The 12,769-nt window shown below is 40.4% G+C and overlaps 1 protein-coding gene and 1 long non-coding RNA gene across 6 annotated transcripts in view; one reads left to right on the top strand and one right to left on the bottom strand.

Moving 5' to 3' along the window:
* The window catches only part of si:ch211-51a6.2 (neurotrypsin), a 33,045-nt gene that overhangs the window by 13,644 nt on the left and 6,632 nt on the right, over nt 1-12,769 (bottom strand). For 2 of the 5 annotated variants that reach the window (XM_037124897.1, XM_037124896.1), the window contains 5 exons: nt 7,295-7,537; nt 5,667-5,805; nt 4,894-5,069; nt 3,703-3,850; nt 1,018-1,196 (listed from right to left, as the gene is read on the bottom strand). In XM_037124897.1, the coding sequence (XP_036980792.1) occupies nt 1,018-1,196; nt 3,703-3,850; nt 4,894-5,069; nt 5,667-5,805; nt 7,295-7,537 (885 nt within the window). Of the gene's footprint in view, nt 1-1,017; nt 1,197-3,702; nt 3,851-4,893; nt 5,070-5,666; nt 5,806-7,281; nt 7,538-8,663; nt 9,034-12,769 lie in introns of those variants that run through there. The other 3 variants (XM_037124899.1, XM_037124900.1, XM_037124898.1) reach the window with 3 other exon arrangements.
* Nucleotides 639-3,723, top strand: LOC119034141. Its single transcript, XR_005079479.1, has 3 exons — nt 639-679; nt 1,035-1,236; nt 3,708-3,723. It is a non-coding gene; the product is annotated as an uncharacterized LOC119034141 (long non-coding RNA).

The raw sequence follows: 12,769 nt of genomic DNA, 5'->3' as shown, positions 1-12,769 counted from the left end.
GATTGGTGAAGATACCTAGGAATGAATGCAAGGAATGCAAAAACATGCACACTAGGGTATGGTGACTAAATTTAAAAAAAAAAAAAAAACTGGGGACATTGGCGGTCAATATGTAATTAAATATTCAATGTTATCATCTTTGAAATGTAAAACAGGAATGGTATTTTGACTATGATAACTGTTGTAATAAAACTATGGTGACTTAGTATGCAAGTTAAAGTATGAAAACTAATATTCCCTGTTGTGGTTGAATTATAATATCTGATGTTTTTGGATTAATATAACTACTTCTTTAATGTGTATTCACAAACTCAACACTTAACTCAACACTCAAACATTCTCTTAAGTTGTCATTTTTCCTTTTAACTCTCTACCCCTTCTTCTCTAGTCCTCAACAATTAAAACTAGATATGGCCTGGTACTTTTGATAAATACTATGGCTAACAGATATCCATTTTTCCCTCAGTTTCGTATTTTATCTTATTATTTCCTTGCTCGGAATAGTTAATTCCCCCCTTTACCCCTTTCACTCTTCTTCTTATATTGTATTCTCCTGTTCTGTCCCTACTTGACACTAAACAGGTCAACGAGGTTAAGGCTTGTGAGAGGCAGTTGCAGTGCAGTTCTCTTCCAAGGCAGTAACTCTTACATGACAGCCATGTTGCCTACCGACCTGCATGTGAGCTCAGCAACTCTCAATGTGTAATTAACAAAGGTCAAGGGACGAGGAATCCCTGTCAGTCAGTCAGAACAGAAAGGGATTTTTGGATGGGAGGTCAAATGGTTTCAAGAATGTGTAACAAGACTGATCAGTTTTGATGCTGTACTTCTTGATGTCACTGTGATATGTCATAAGAGGATTTCTGCTCACATAACCGTTGTAGAAACTTTGATATTTAGATCCCAATTTTTTTGGCATGTAGAAACAATGGTAAGTTGCTTCTGACAGGAATGATATCTGTGTTGTCTAATATGAACATGTGAGTTGGTGTAGGCTTTTCGCTCCATGGCACTGACCTGTGTAGGGGTTGCAGGACACACCTGCATCTTCCGTGTGGTCACAATTGTGCTGCTTCCACATGTTATGAGGACACTCCTCCAGAGAGAGCTCATTGCCTGTACACTGCACGCCATCCAGCCAGATGGGACCAACACCCTGGCCAAAGCGGGCCCAGGTCCACGCCTTGGCCACTCCTCTGTCAGTCAGAACAAACAGAGTCACAACCTCGCCCAACAGTATGTGACAAAGGAGGGAGACCACACATAGTCTATAAATAATACAAAAGTTTTTAATCAACTAAATAAGCAAAATAATTATGTCTGTGTGGGTGTATGTATGTGGAACACAAAATAGTACTTATTCATCTGCCAGAGTAGCAACTTTGGAGGCAGTTTGTACATCCTGCTCAGCAATATGAGCAATATCAGCAATATGAGAGGCAGCCTCAGGTGGAATACAGTCTTTAAACTGCTCTTGTACCATCCCATCACACATATCTTTAAAAGTAGTTACCTGTGATGCAGAACACAACCTGATGAAATGTTTAGTTAAGTCCCTTGCAAACTCAACATGTGACTGTATGTCAGACTTCCTGAAACGCTGCCAATAGGCCTCTGGTACCAGCTCATAAGCTTTCAAAATTGCATCTTTAACAGTAGAATAATTCTGGCTGTCAACTTCGAGCGCTAAATGCACTTCTTGGGCCTAGCCTGTCAATGCTGATTGCAACATAACTGCATAGTCAACCTCAGGCAAACCTCTCACATTGGTGACATGCTCAAAAGAGAAAAACAATGTGTCTGGGGTCTGTCGTGTTAGAAGTTACAAGTTACCTACCACGTCAAACATTTTCCAACTTTGTGAATCAGATATGACAGATGTTCTGAACACCCAGCACCAGCATTACCTGATAGCTTACTTGCCTCAATTAGATCTAATTGATACTGCTGCAACTCCAATTTTTCCTTTTCCAAAGACTGCCTTAGAAGTTCTTTTCTTATACCCAATTTATCCATCTCCATCTGCAACAGCAACAGCTCTTTTTGCTGCTTAAAGGTTAAAGCTACTGTAGTAGAACCCACAAACTCACCAGCTCTGCCACTGGGACTCTGCAATGTAGCCAGCAAAACACCATTTTCCTTTAAAGCAGTCCTCAGTGACCCTTTATTTCTTCCATTAAGAGTTCAAGAGTTCAGCTTCAAGAGTTGCTCTTTTGTACAACTATTCAAAAGTTCATCAGATGGACACTGAAAAAAACAGCAGCAGTAGTTATAACAGGACAATATTCATCCCTGAGTTAAAGTAAAAATTTGAGCCTTCCCGCTAACCTACCCAGAAACCTATTCATCTCAACCCTAGTTTTCATGCAGGTATTTACAGTGGGTATTTATGTATCAAAAACCACTAGAACAAGCAAGGCACGCACAAATCCCAATGGAGAAATGTTCCTTCATCCTACCAAGGAAAGCTCAAATTCTAACATGTGCATGACAAACAAACATTGTCTCCATGGCCCTCAATTTCTATAACTTTCTCCAGTATTAATGAAATGCACATCTGACAAAAACTAAGCAGTTAACCATACAAGAACTTAAACCAAACCTATGTATACACAGACAAACTGATCTCCATCACAACCAATAACCATAACTCCAGACTATGAGGCCTCCCAAAACTAGTGCTTAACAGTCATCCATAGCAAAACTTACTACTAATTCACTAAAGGCAAAAGTAGTGCAGATTAGCATAAGATAGAAGTCATGCAAATAGTACTAGTTCCAGCAGATTACAAAAAGATACCAACTCAGCATCAGAAAACTTACCAGACAAAGAAAATCAGAAATTGGACAGACAAGCCCCAATTTTGTCACAACCTGGCTCAACAGTATGTGACAAAAGAGGGAGACCACACATAGTCTGTAAATAGTGAAAAAGGTTTGAATTAACTAAATAAAATAAGCAATATAATCTATGATAATATAATTATAAATCATATAATCATTTGATCAGTATGCATACAATGCCTGTGTGGGTGAGTGTATATGGAATACAAAATAGAAACAAATAATACTGTAAGTCACCTTATATTGATCTGGGCTAAAATATTTCAGCCTACAGGATATAGGAATACATTAGAAGAGCACAGGAGATATTTGAGATATACAAGTAACTTAAAATGTTTGTGATTTGACATATAGCCTAGTGAAACAGCATAAAGGATTATTTACATCTGGCAATTACACAGAAACATTATTACAAGCAAACAATATTGTGCTCCTTACACACTGGTCTATTTCATGCTGAGCAAGAGTGATTATTGCCAACCTCTTCAGAACTCCAAGAGCCTTCATCCTTTACTAATGTACTAATAGCTTTATTGGTATGGTCATTTTGGTTGTGCTTTTTAAATATAATTATCCATCATAGTTCCAAATTTAAGTGAAATTTATCAAATTCCATCTAGTCATCTATCTGTATTCTCAGAGTAGTTTTGGAACAATATACTGATATTGATATATAAAGTTAATGATGTGTCTTGTATCTGTCTGGCAGATAGACTGTCAACATGCCTCCATACTTACTACTGTAATCATTTAGACTTTTAAACTAAGAGGGTTATAGATCAGAAGATATGCCAATAAGGTATGTAGGGATGATCCTGATACTCTTTTTGAAGCAGTAGCACAGCAGTTGTTTCTTACCCCAGGTTCAACTGTCGGCACACCACCTCAGCATCAGAGTCATCCCACTGGTCATCACAAATGGTTCCCCACCTGCCATCATGGTACACCTCGACACGGCCCTCAAACTCCTCTAGGCCTCCGACTAACCTCAACGGGATGCCAATGCCTGAGAAACAAACAGTAAAGCAACAAGTGAGGCAATAATAAACACATGGACCTCTGCAGTGGTAGCTATGTGCTCTTGGCCCTGTGTTTCCCTCAACCATTTGTTTTAGTCAGCCATATGTCAGAACAAAGTAATTTATTCTAACAAGAGAAGGCCAGCTCTGAAGAACTTGTGATTGCAAATGTTGGCTGTTGGAATGCTGACAGCAAATATGCATTGCTGGCTTTAAAAAACTGCCAAGAATATAAAGAATAAAAATAATAAATATCTGAATATTTAAATGGAGATTGCCACTTCAAGAATGAACGAAAAGATGATGAATTAATATAGTTAAAATTTTGGCAAATATACTGTGTATATACGGTGTGTGTGGTCATGTGTGCACTCATACATATTTGACTTCATTTATGCTTGTGTGTGCCACTGTGTCTTTGCAATTATTGGCAAATCTGTTTGACTCAGCCCAACTGTTATCAGTTGCCATGATGATGGTAACTAAGTTGGTTGAGGTAATAGACAGAGAGTTGATTTAATAGTATCAGTAGAGTTCACCATGTTTTAATGCTTCACCCTCGGAAACTGTAACTCCTTTCACACTTCAATGATGATACGGCTGAAATTATTCTATTCCTCTGAACTATTGCTACTGAGTACAATGTTTGTGTGTATGGTCACAAATGTTGCGAGTGGATTAGTGAAGATAAGTGGATGTGTTTGCTTGACTCTACCGATGTGGCAGATGGTCAGCACTCCTGTCATTTAAAGGTCCACTGAGCCAAACGTTTGGGTCTGATTGCTTCCAGAGGCACACTATTGCCACAAGCACAAGTTTTCCTACACACTGATGTTTAAATGACATAGGTGAAGTGTGTGGCAATTGATATCTTGCAACTCCCCTGAAAAAAACAACTCATGCCAATAAGACAAGATGTGTAAAATGTATCCGGTGTTTTTGTGTGACTATCCTTTATCCACAATAACGATACTGCTATTCATTAGTGTTGTAATTTGTTATATTATATGAGGTGGCACTCTGGCCTCACCTTCAGGTTCAGCACAGACCACTCCTGCTTCGTTGCCATGGTTGCAGTTACCGTTGACAAACTTCCTGCTCCGGCACTCCAGTAGGGATTTCTCATAACCACGGCAACCCAGACGCTCATAGTGGAAGACAGAACCTGGGCCAAAGTAGGAATGCTGCAGGGCTGTACCAATCTCACTGCATGGAGAGCAGATACACACTGAGACTCTCTTCTTTTGAAGCACACGTGCAAAAATCATACAATGTGTGACATTAAAAGAAAAATGGAACTGAGTGGTCTGGAGTAAATCTGAGTGTTAGACACTTAATTTCTTGCACTCTGATGAATTGTCTTTGAAAATTCAGACACCAGAAAACACTGTTATTTAGGACAGGACATATAGGAGGATGAGTAGGCAACAATTACCATCAGTAACTGAGATCCCAACCTGTGGTGAAATGTTAGTTGGCCTGAGTTGAGCCTATACAGAACACTGTGTGTTCAGACAATACGGTACCTTCCTACAATGTGTAGCTTTGCTAGCTAGTGCTAGCTGGCTAATGGTAGCCAGTTACAAAGTGCTCTGAAGCTAACAGGGCAATTGAGAATTTAGTTTGGGCCAATGCCCCCGATCTGCTCATGTTGTAAACTATTACGGCAACAAAATTGAAGAAAGTCATCCTTTTTTGTAGCTCTGTGAGCAGTGAATTCATCGTTTTTCACAACAATGGTTTTGACTTATCCTCTCCACATGTGTATTGTCAGCATTATATAGTCTGTTAGTCTGCCCTCACCCAAGTCCGAGCTGTCTGCAAATGACACTGGCATCATGGTTGGTCCAATGTGTCTCACATACTGCCCCCCACTGGCCGTTCAGGTAGACCTCCAGACGCCCACTGTTGCCTGATGACCCTCCCACCAGTCTGGCAGCACCTGCAAATGACACAAGAGAAATTCCCACAGGTTAACCTGTTGCAATCCATGGCAAAGTGATACTTTGGAACTTTTTGAGAATCATTGGTCATTGGTGCACTAGCTGAAATGCGTAGGTGTCATTTTTACTTGATACCTATGCAATACCTGCAATTGAAAGGGAGTGGCAGGACAGGGTTTTAATGGACATCTCTGTCCTGTTATCAGGGATATCAGAACATTTATTTTCTCTTTTACTACATGAGGATGGGAGACGTGTTTCTGACCAAACACTATGACAGTGATTATTGTTGGAACATATAGCTATCTTATAAAAAATGTTCCTTACAGCAACTTAAATATAGATAATGAAAGAGAATCGTTGCTCTAAAATAATACACTTTCATACATACAGTAGGTACCTAAACCTTATGTTTAAAATGATTCACGACTGGGTGAACTCATTAACTCATTTGAACTTTACTTTAAAAAAGTACGCATGATCCAAACAACAGGCCACTTTAACTTAACATTTAAAGGTAAGGATGATTTATTATCTTATTTATTATTGGATTTGATATTGGCATTGTTTTATTAACAAGATGTTGCAGCTGGATGTAATGCATATGGATGACTTGTGCTGTCATTGTTATATATTTTAAAATGGGTATTGTATGTATTTTTATCTATTGTGAATATCTCTTCTGACATCATGAGAACCCCCATTACATTGCCTAAAATGACATATTTTGAAAACCATCTAATTTTGTCTTTTAAAAATCTGTCTGTGACAGTGGATTGTATCTGGTAAGTTACAAAACACATCGAACACATCGTTGAGTAGTAAGGACTACAACAATTCATGAGTAGCCCAGTTTTGCAGGAAAATTATAAATACTATTTACAAGATTAATCTTAAGACTAATCATGGATCAGCCTTCTCCATTTTAAAATGGTGACTAAGATATACCATGATGGTTTACAGCACTGGTTCTCCAACACAGGGTGCCCCCAGATGATTGGGATAAAAATATGGAGTCAAACAAAGTTAAATGAAAATGATTTATGTGAGGAACATAAACAAGCAAATGTTTTCTGATGCTATTGTACTGACCTTTATCACTTTTTCACTAAATTTCACTTTGGATCAGATTTTAATAGTTGCTTTCCTATAAACAAGAAAACAATGTGGCATAGGTGACATGAAAGAAAACGTTTGAGAACCTCTTGCATTCAACTATATTTGATGAATAATTGGTAGGCTAAAAACAGACATGCTTTACATAATGGTTGCAAGAATTTACCACTTTTTCAGCAATACCGAATTGCACTGCTTTTTTTGGTGGGTAATTATGGGAGTGGAAGTGTGTGCGCCTAGTTCCACAGCGTTCAAGTTTTATAAAGCAGAATCAGGCATGCGCTCATATTTACAAATCTAATTAATAAAATAATGCATATGCATATTTTACACACAGGTGTAGTTATCAAGTTACATACAGTTTAAGCTCACCATGACGGCAGTCGCAGTACGCCCAGCTGATGGCACCAGAGCTCTGCCGGAAGAAGCACCAGGGGTTGGCCTCTTGGTCTGGATTTCGGCATAGGTTGTGGTCCCCCAGGCCTCGGCCTGGGTACTGCTGCATGTAGTCTGGAAAGTCTGTCCACTTGAGGCAGGGGGAGCCTGAGTCCGTGTGGGAAACTGAGCCATTATAGTAGCCCAGGTCTGTAAAGCCTTCAGAGCAGGAGGGCACAGCTGCAGACACAGACTATCACTCAGTTTTCCAGTTTTTATTTCCTAAATCACATTACATGAAGAACAACCAAACAGAGATTTTAGATTTGATCAATTCTAGATTTTAGTTATTAATTTAGTCAGTTGTGTAACACACATTTTACAAACTAAATTTAATTCAATGAAGAATTGGGTGGAGGTGATCCCTAACATAAATGCATTTTTAATAGCTCACATTAATATTATTATTATTAATATTTATAACAATTCTGTATTTCTTCTGGAGCTACTAATCTGCTGCCCAATCCCTGTTTGCAACATCTTTTTAAAAGCCTGTTGTGTATGCTGTTTCCCACTATTCATTCTCTTTGCCTGTGTAGTAGTCAGTTTAGCAAGCTGACTCGAAAAAAAGAAGATTAGTTTTCTCGCAGTTACAAAGAAAATGAGCAGGTAAGAGTGAAGTAACACTTTCTGCTGATCATATCCTGCTCCTGTTAAACACACTACTTGTGGCTGGCGACATCCTCTGTGTCTTGATGAATGAAAATTTGCTCAAATTTGGCTAGAATATTACAAATGAAACATACAGCATAATGCTGCATTTTTTTAGTGATTCATTGTTGAGTTATATATAATATTTTTAAGTGGTGTAATGGAAAATGTTTACAGCCTGACAGTTTACCTTTTTCATTTTTGTTTTTTACAGTAGACCTCTACCAGCTGCCACATAACAATGCTGATTGTGTGTTTATGCACCAATCGCCAATAGTAATTTGACAATATACTGTATTTTATACAATAAGCAAACTTTCTCAATGGAGTCTTCTTGCACAATGACAATTTTACTTTTTATACCCTAACGACATTTTGGTGATAATACTTAATATTATTAATATTATACTTAATACTTTACTCAGTTCAAATTAAAATGGGCATGTGGTTGGTGAGAGGTGATCTTAGAGACACTAGAGACACATTAAATACACACAACACAATTTAAATTTGCTGACCGTTTTATAAGTAAACCAAGAGTTTACATGATCCAATAAACAAAATGTTCAGCTGCTCAAGTGATCACTGCTTTGTTCTCACTTATGTTCCTAATTTTGTTTGACATAAGGAGCTGACTGACAGACAGTTTTCACACCTCATCAGTGGGTCAAGGAGCTTCACAACCCTTCCCCTGGTTATGGGATCTTTTAGAGACGGGTAAAAACAAGTTCTGTGAAGTAGTAAATTCATCTGGTGGGCAGATGGTGGTTTAACAAGACAATGCTGTGACACACACACGCACACACGTGCACGCATACGCACACACACTTGGTTTGACCTTATTGGTCCATTTACAGAATTGTTGATTACTGTATCTTGTCTTGTCCTTATGAGTGAATAAATGAAGAGAAGCCAGAACAACTCTGAACCCCAGGGGGGCGCCAGAGATCACAGGGGGTGCGCACAACTTTGTCTGCTCTGAGGTTGTGAGGTTACCGAAATTATATTTGTGCACATTAAACTTATAAAAACACAATAACACACCCAACTGGATAATCAGAACTCTGTATAATCCAAATTGAAACATATTTTTGGTCCACACTTTGTGTGTGTATGTGTGTGTGTGTGTGTGTGTGTGTGTGTTTGTGTGTGATACATCTGATGACACAAAAAGTAAGAAATCTATCTATATTAGTGCTGTCAAATGATTAAAATATTTAATTGCAATTAATTGCATTAATGTCATAGTTAACTCACGATTACTTGCAATTAATTGCACGTTGTATCTATTTTAAATGTCCCTTGATTCAATTTTGTCCCATAATTTTTTCACATTTTGATGCTCTTATCAACACGGAAAAGTGCAGAGGAAGTGAGGAAGATGAAGGTGAAGAAGGCTACAGGTCCAGATGGGATCAGCTCCAGACTCCTCTAGTCCTGTGCAGACCAGCTGTGCAGGATTGTGGAATATATATTCAACATGAGCCTGAAGCTGGAAAAATGAAAACCTCCTGCGTGGTACCAAAGATCCCTCACCCAAAAGGCTTTAACAGCTACAGACCAGTTGCTCTCACTTCACACCTGATGAAGACCCTGGAGCAGCTGGTCCTTCTCCACCCTCCCCCTCCACTCCAGGTTGCTTATCAACCTGGCATCGGAGTGGACGACGCCATCATCTTCCTCCTGGACAGATCACTGTCTCACCTGGAGAAGCCCGGTAGCACTGTGAGGATCATGTTCTTTGATTTCTCCAGTGCTTTCAACACTATACAGCCTGCACTTTTTGGGGACAAGATGGGGCTCGCAGGGGTGAACCAACACCTCACATCCTGGATCCTGGATTACCTCACTAACTGGCCACAGTATGTGAGGACTCAGGACTATGTGTTGGACACAATAATCTGCAGTACAGAGGCCCCACAGGGAACAGTCCAGGCCCCCTTCCTGTTCACCCTGTACACCGCAGACTTCTACCACCAATCCCCTCACTGCCATCAACAGAAGTCCTCTAATGACTCTGCTATCCTCAGCCTCATCAGGGACGGGGACGACAGAACCTACAGACAACTTATTCAGGACTTTGTGGACTGGTGCCATCGGAACCACCTCCAGTTCAACGCTGGGAAGACCAAAGAGCTGCTGGTGGTATTCTGCAGGCACAAACAACCCTGCACACAGGTGAACATCCTTGGAACAGACATTAAGATGGTGACATCTTACAAGTACCTGAGAGTTGACATGAACAATAAACTGGACTGGACTGATCACACTGCAGCTACATACAATAAAGGCCAGAGCAGACTGTATCTGCTGAGGAAGCTCAGGTCCTCTGGGGTGCAGGGGGCACTCCTGACCTCTTTCTATGACTCTATGGTGGCATCAGCCATTTTCTATGGAGTAGTCTGCTGGAGCAGCAGCATCTCAGCAGCAGACAGGAGGAGACTTGATAAACTTATGAAGAAGGCCAGCTGCATCCTGGGATGCCCTCTGGACTCAGTGCAGGTGGTGGGAGAGAGCAGGATGATGGACAAGCCGTCATCGCTGCTGGTGCAGGAGTCCCACAGGGCAATACAAAATAAAATTATAAAGTGCACATGTCAGGTAAACCAGGACTCAGCCTATAGTGCAGTTAAACCAGAGCTTAATACTTTCTTTTTCTCAAGTTTGCTTTGAACACAGCAGTTCATTCACCAGAGGCTCATCAACCCAGCCTCTTATTTCGGAAAGAATGAACAGTAATGGTTAGGTTACCAATAAAAGGTGACCCTACTACTTATTTGCTTTGAGCTAATTACTCAAACAGCTGTCCAGAATTGCCATAGGCCCCTGTTTTTATGAATGAAATAGCTTGGTGCGGGTCGATAAAGTAACGTGTGGGTGGGACTCCTGGGTCTCTGTAGCCTCTCATAGGGCCATTGGGCCAGGTATTCTTTAGACAGACAAGCCACTGGGCCAATCGTCACCTTTGTGCTGTATCTGCAGCAGAGCACTGTGGGCCGATCCGATGCATGTCTCCATCCTTGGGCCAGGAGAGTTGTCATAGCTACCAAGGCAAGGTGCAGCAGAAAAAAAAAAAAAGAATAAAAAAAGAAAATAATTGAATAGATAAATAACAGCCGTCCATCGGCCCATTATTGATCGGCCTACCGGGAAAAATCCCAGTACTCCCGATGGCCAGTCCACCCCTGCAGTAGCAGGTCTTTCGAGTGCTTGTGTGTCCAAGCGTGTGTGTGAGCGTGCGTGCAGTGCACCATGACGTTAGTATACCACGTCACACGCTCGTCATCCACTCAAAACATAAGGTGCCTTCAACTCTTTGGCCGGCTGGCAAGCCAAAATATCGTGCCTGTCATTTTGCTTCCAGTCTAGCTAGACCAGGTGTGGTGTTGTAGCTTTTCTAACGTCACTAGTGGTTGCAACAGCATGTGAAAAAACTAGTTTGCTACACAAAATAGAACGTTAATCTCGCGATAAAAAAATTGACGCCGTTAAATTGGGTTCGCGTTAACGCCATTAATAATGCCTTTAATTGACAGCACTAATCTAGATACATTGTAAAACAATGAGAATATGAGTAAAAACATACAGCTGTTTGTTATTTTTGAAAATAAAAGTTTGTAAATAGTCACTTATTTTAGTGTATGCGGGTTGGGGTTGGGGGGGGCCTGGCTTGTCTTGGACACAGGAAAGGGGGGCTTTAAGGAAAAAAGGTTGGGAACCACTGCCATAGGGCATGAAGCATGAAAATTACAAAACCTACACAGCTTGACTGCTTTAACTGTGACTGTGAGGCACAGGATGAAACCACACTGGTTTACTGTATATATAGACATGCTGTGACTGGAGGGGAGAGAGTAGGGAGTGGAGGTGACGAGACAGGGAGGACCGGAAAGAACAGGCATGCATAAAGGCCATACCATAGCCAGCTAATTATATTAGCCTATCCTCTGCTAAGGGACATTAGAAATAATGACACGACCGGTGGGAGGAAGGATATGAACAGAAACAGACTGACCTTAAGAGACTTGATACATGGTATCTACAAAAACATTCAACCTCACCTTGGACTTTTTTTTCTGCATTTAATAACATGGTAAGATCCAGGTCAGAGTAGGAGTTGTTATCTTGAAGGTTTTAGATGAGGATCAGGTCAGGATTGAATGAAGGCAAGTCAAAGATGCATTAGTCAACTTTTATGTGTTTTAAAACAGGTTGTTACAGGCTGTTGAGTAAGCTAAAAGATAAATGAGACATTCCCCTTTTTACTCGGTTGGCCCTATCAGCCTGTGGCTTACTCATCTTGCGAGGTGCTCCATGTAGCACATTCCCAGAAAAATTATGTTGGCTTGATGTGTTGGCTTGACATGCATGTTCGCCTCTGAGTCCCTCTCTCAGCTAGCTCTGAGCTAGCAACAGAGCATTGCAATAGCTCAGAAATGGAGTCCACTTACAAGCGACAGGCAGTTCTCAACAAAACACACCCCAACACAGACTGCTCGTAAACCCAAAAAAGAGAGTAATATCCACAGAAGCCAATCTGGCCAAACGGGAATTGGACCGAAATCTGGCGAAAAAAAGTAAACTTCAGAACTCATAGAGGGAGTTTTTGAAGCTCCAAAACGACGCAGGTGTGGGTTTCTTCGTGGCGAACAGTTAAAAAAAAGACACTGCAATAAAGCATGTCATAAACATAGCACAAAAAGTAAGCAAATGTATGTTTGGTAGATTATTTCTTTGTTGTATCAATGCTTCCTGGCAGTA

Source organism: Acanthopagrus latus, chromosome 15 (assembly GCF_904848185.1).
Source record: "Acanthopagrus latus isolate v.2019 chromosome 15, fAcaLat1.1, whole genome shotgun sequence".
NCBI classification, from domain to species: Eukaryota; Metazoa; Chordata; class Actinopteri; order Spariformes; family Sparidae; genus Acanthopagrus; species Acanthopagrus latus.
This window is presented reverse-complemented; position numbering and strand designations above follow the sequence as displayed.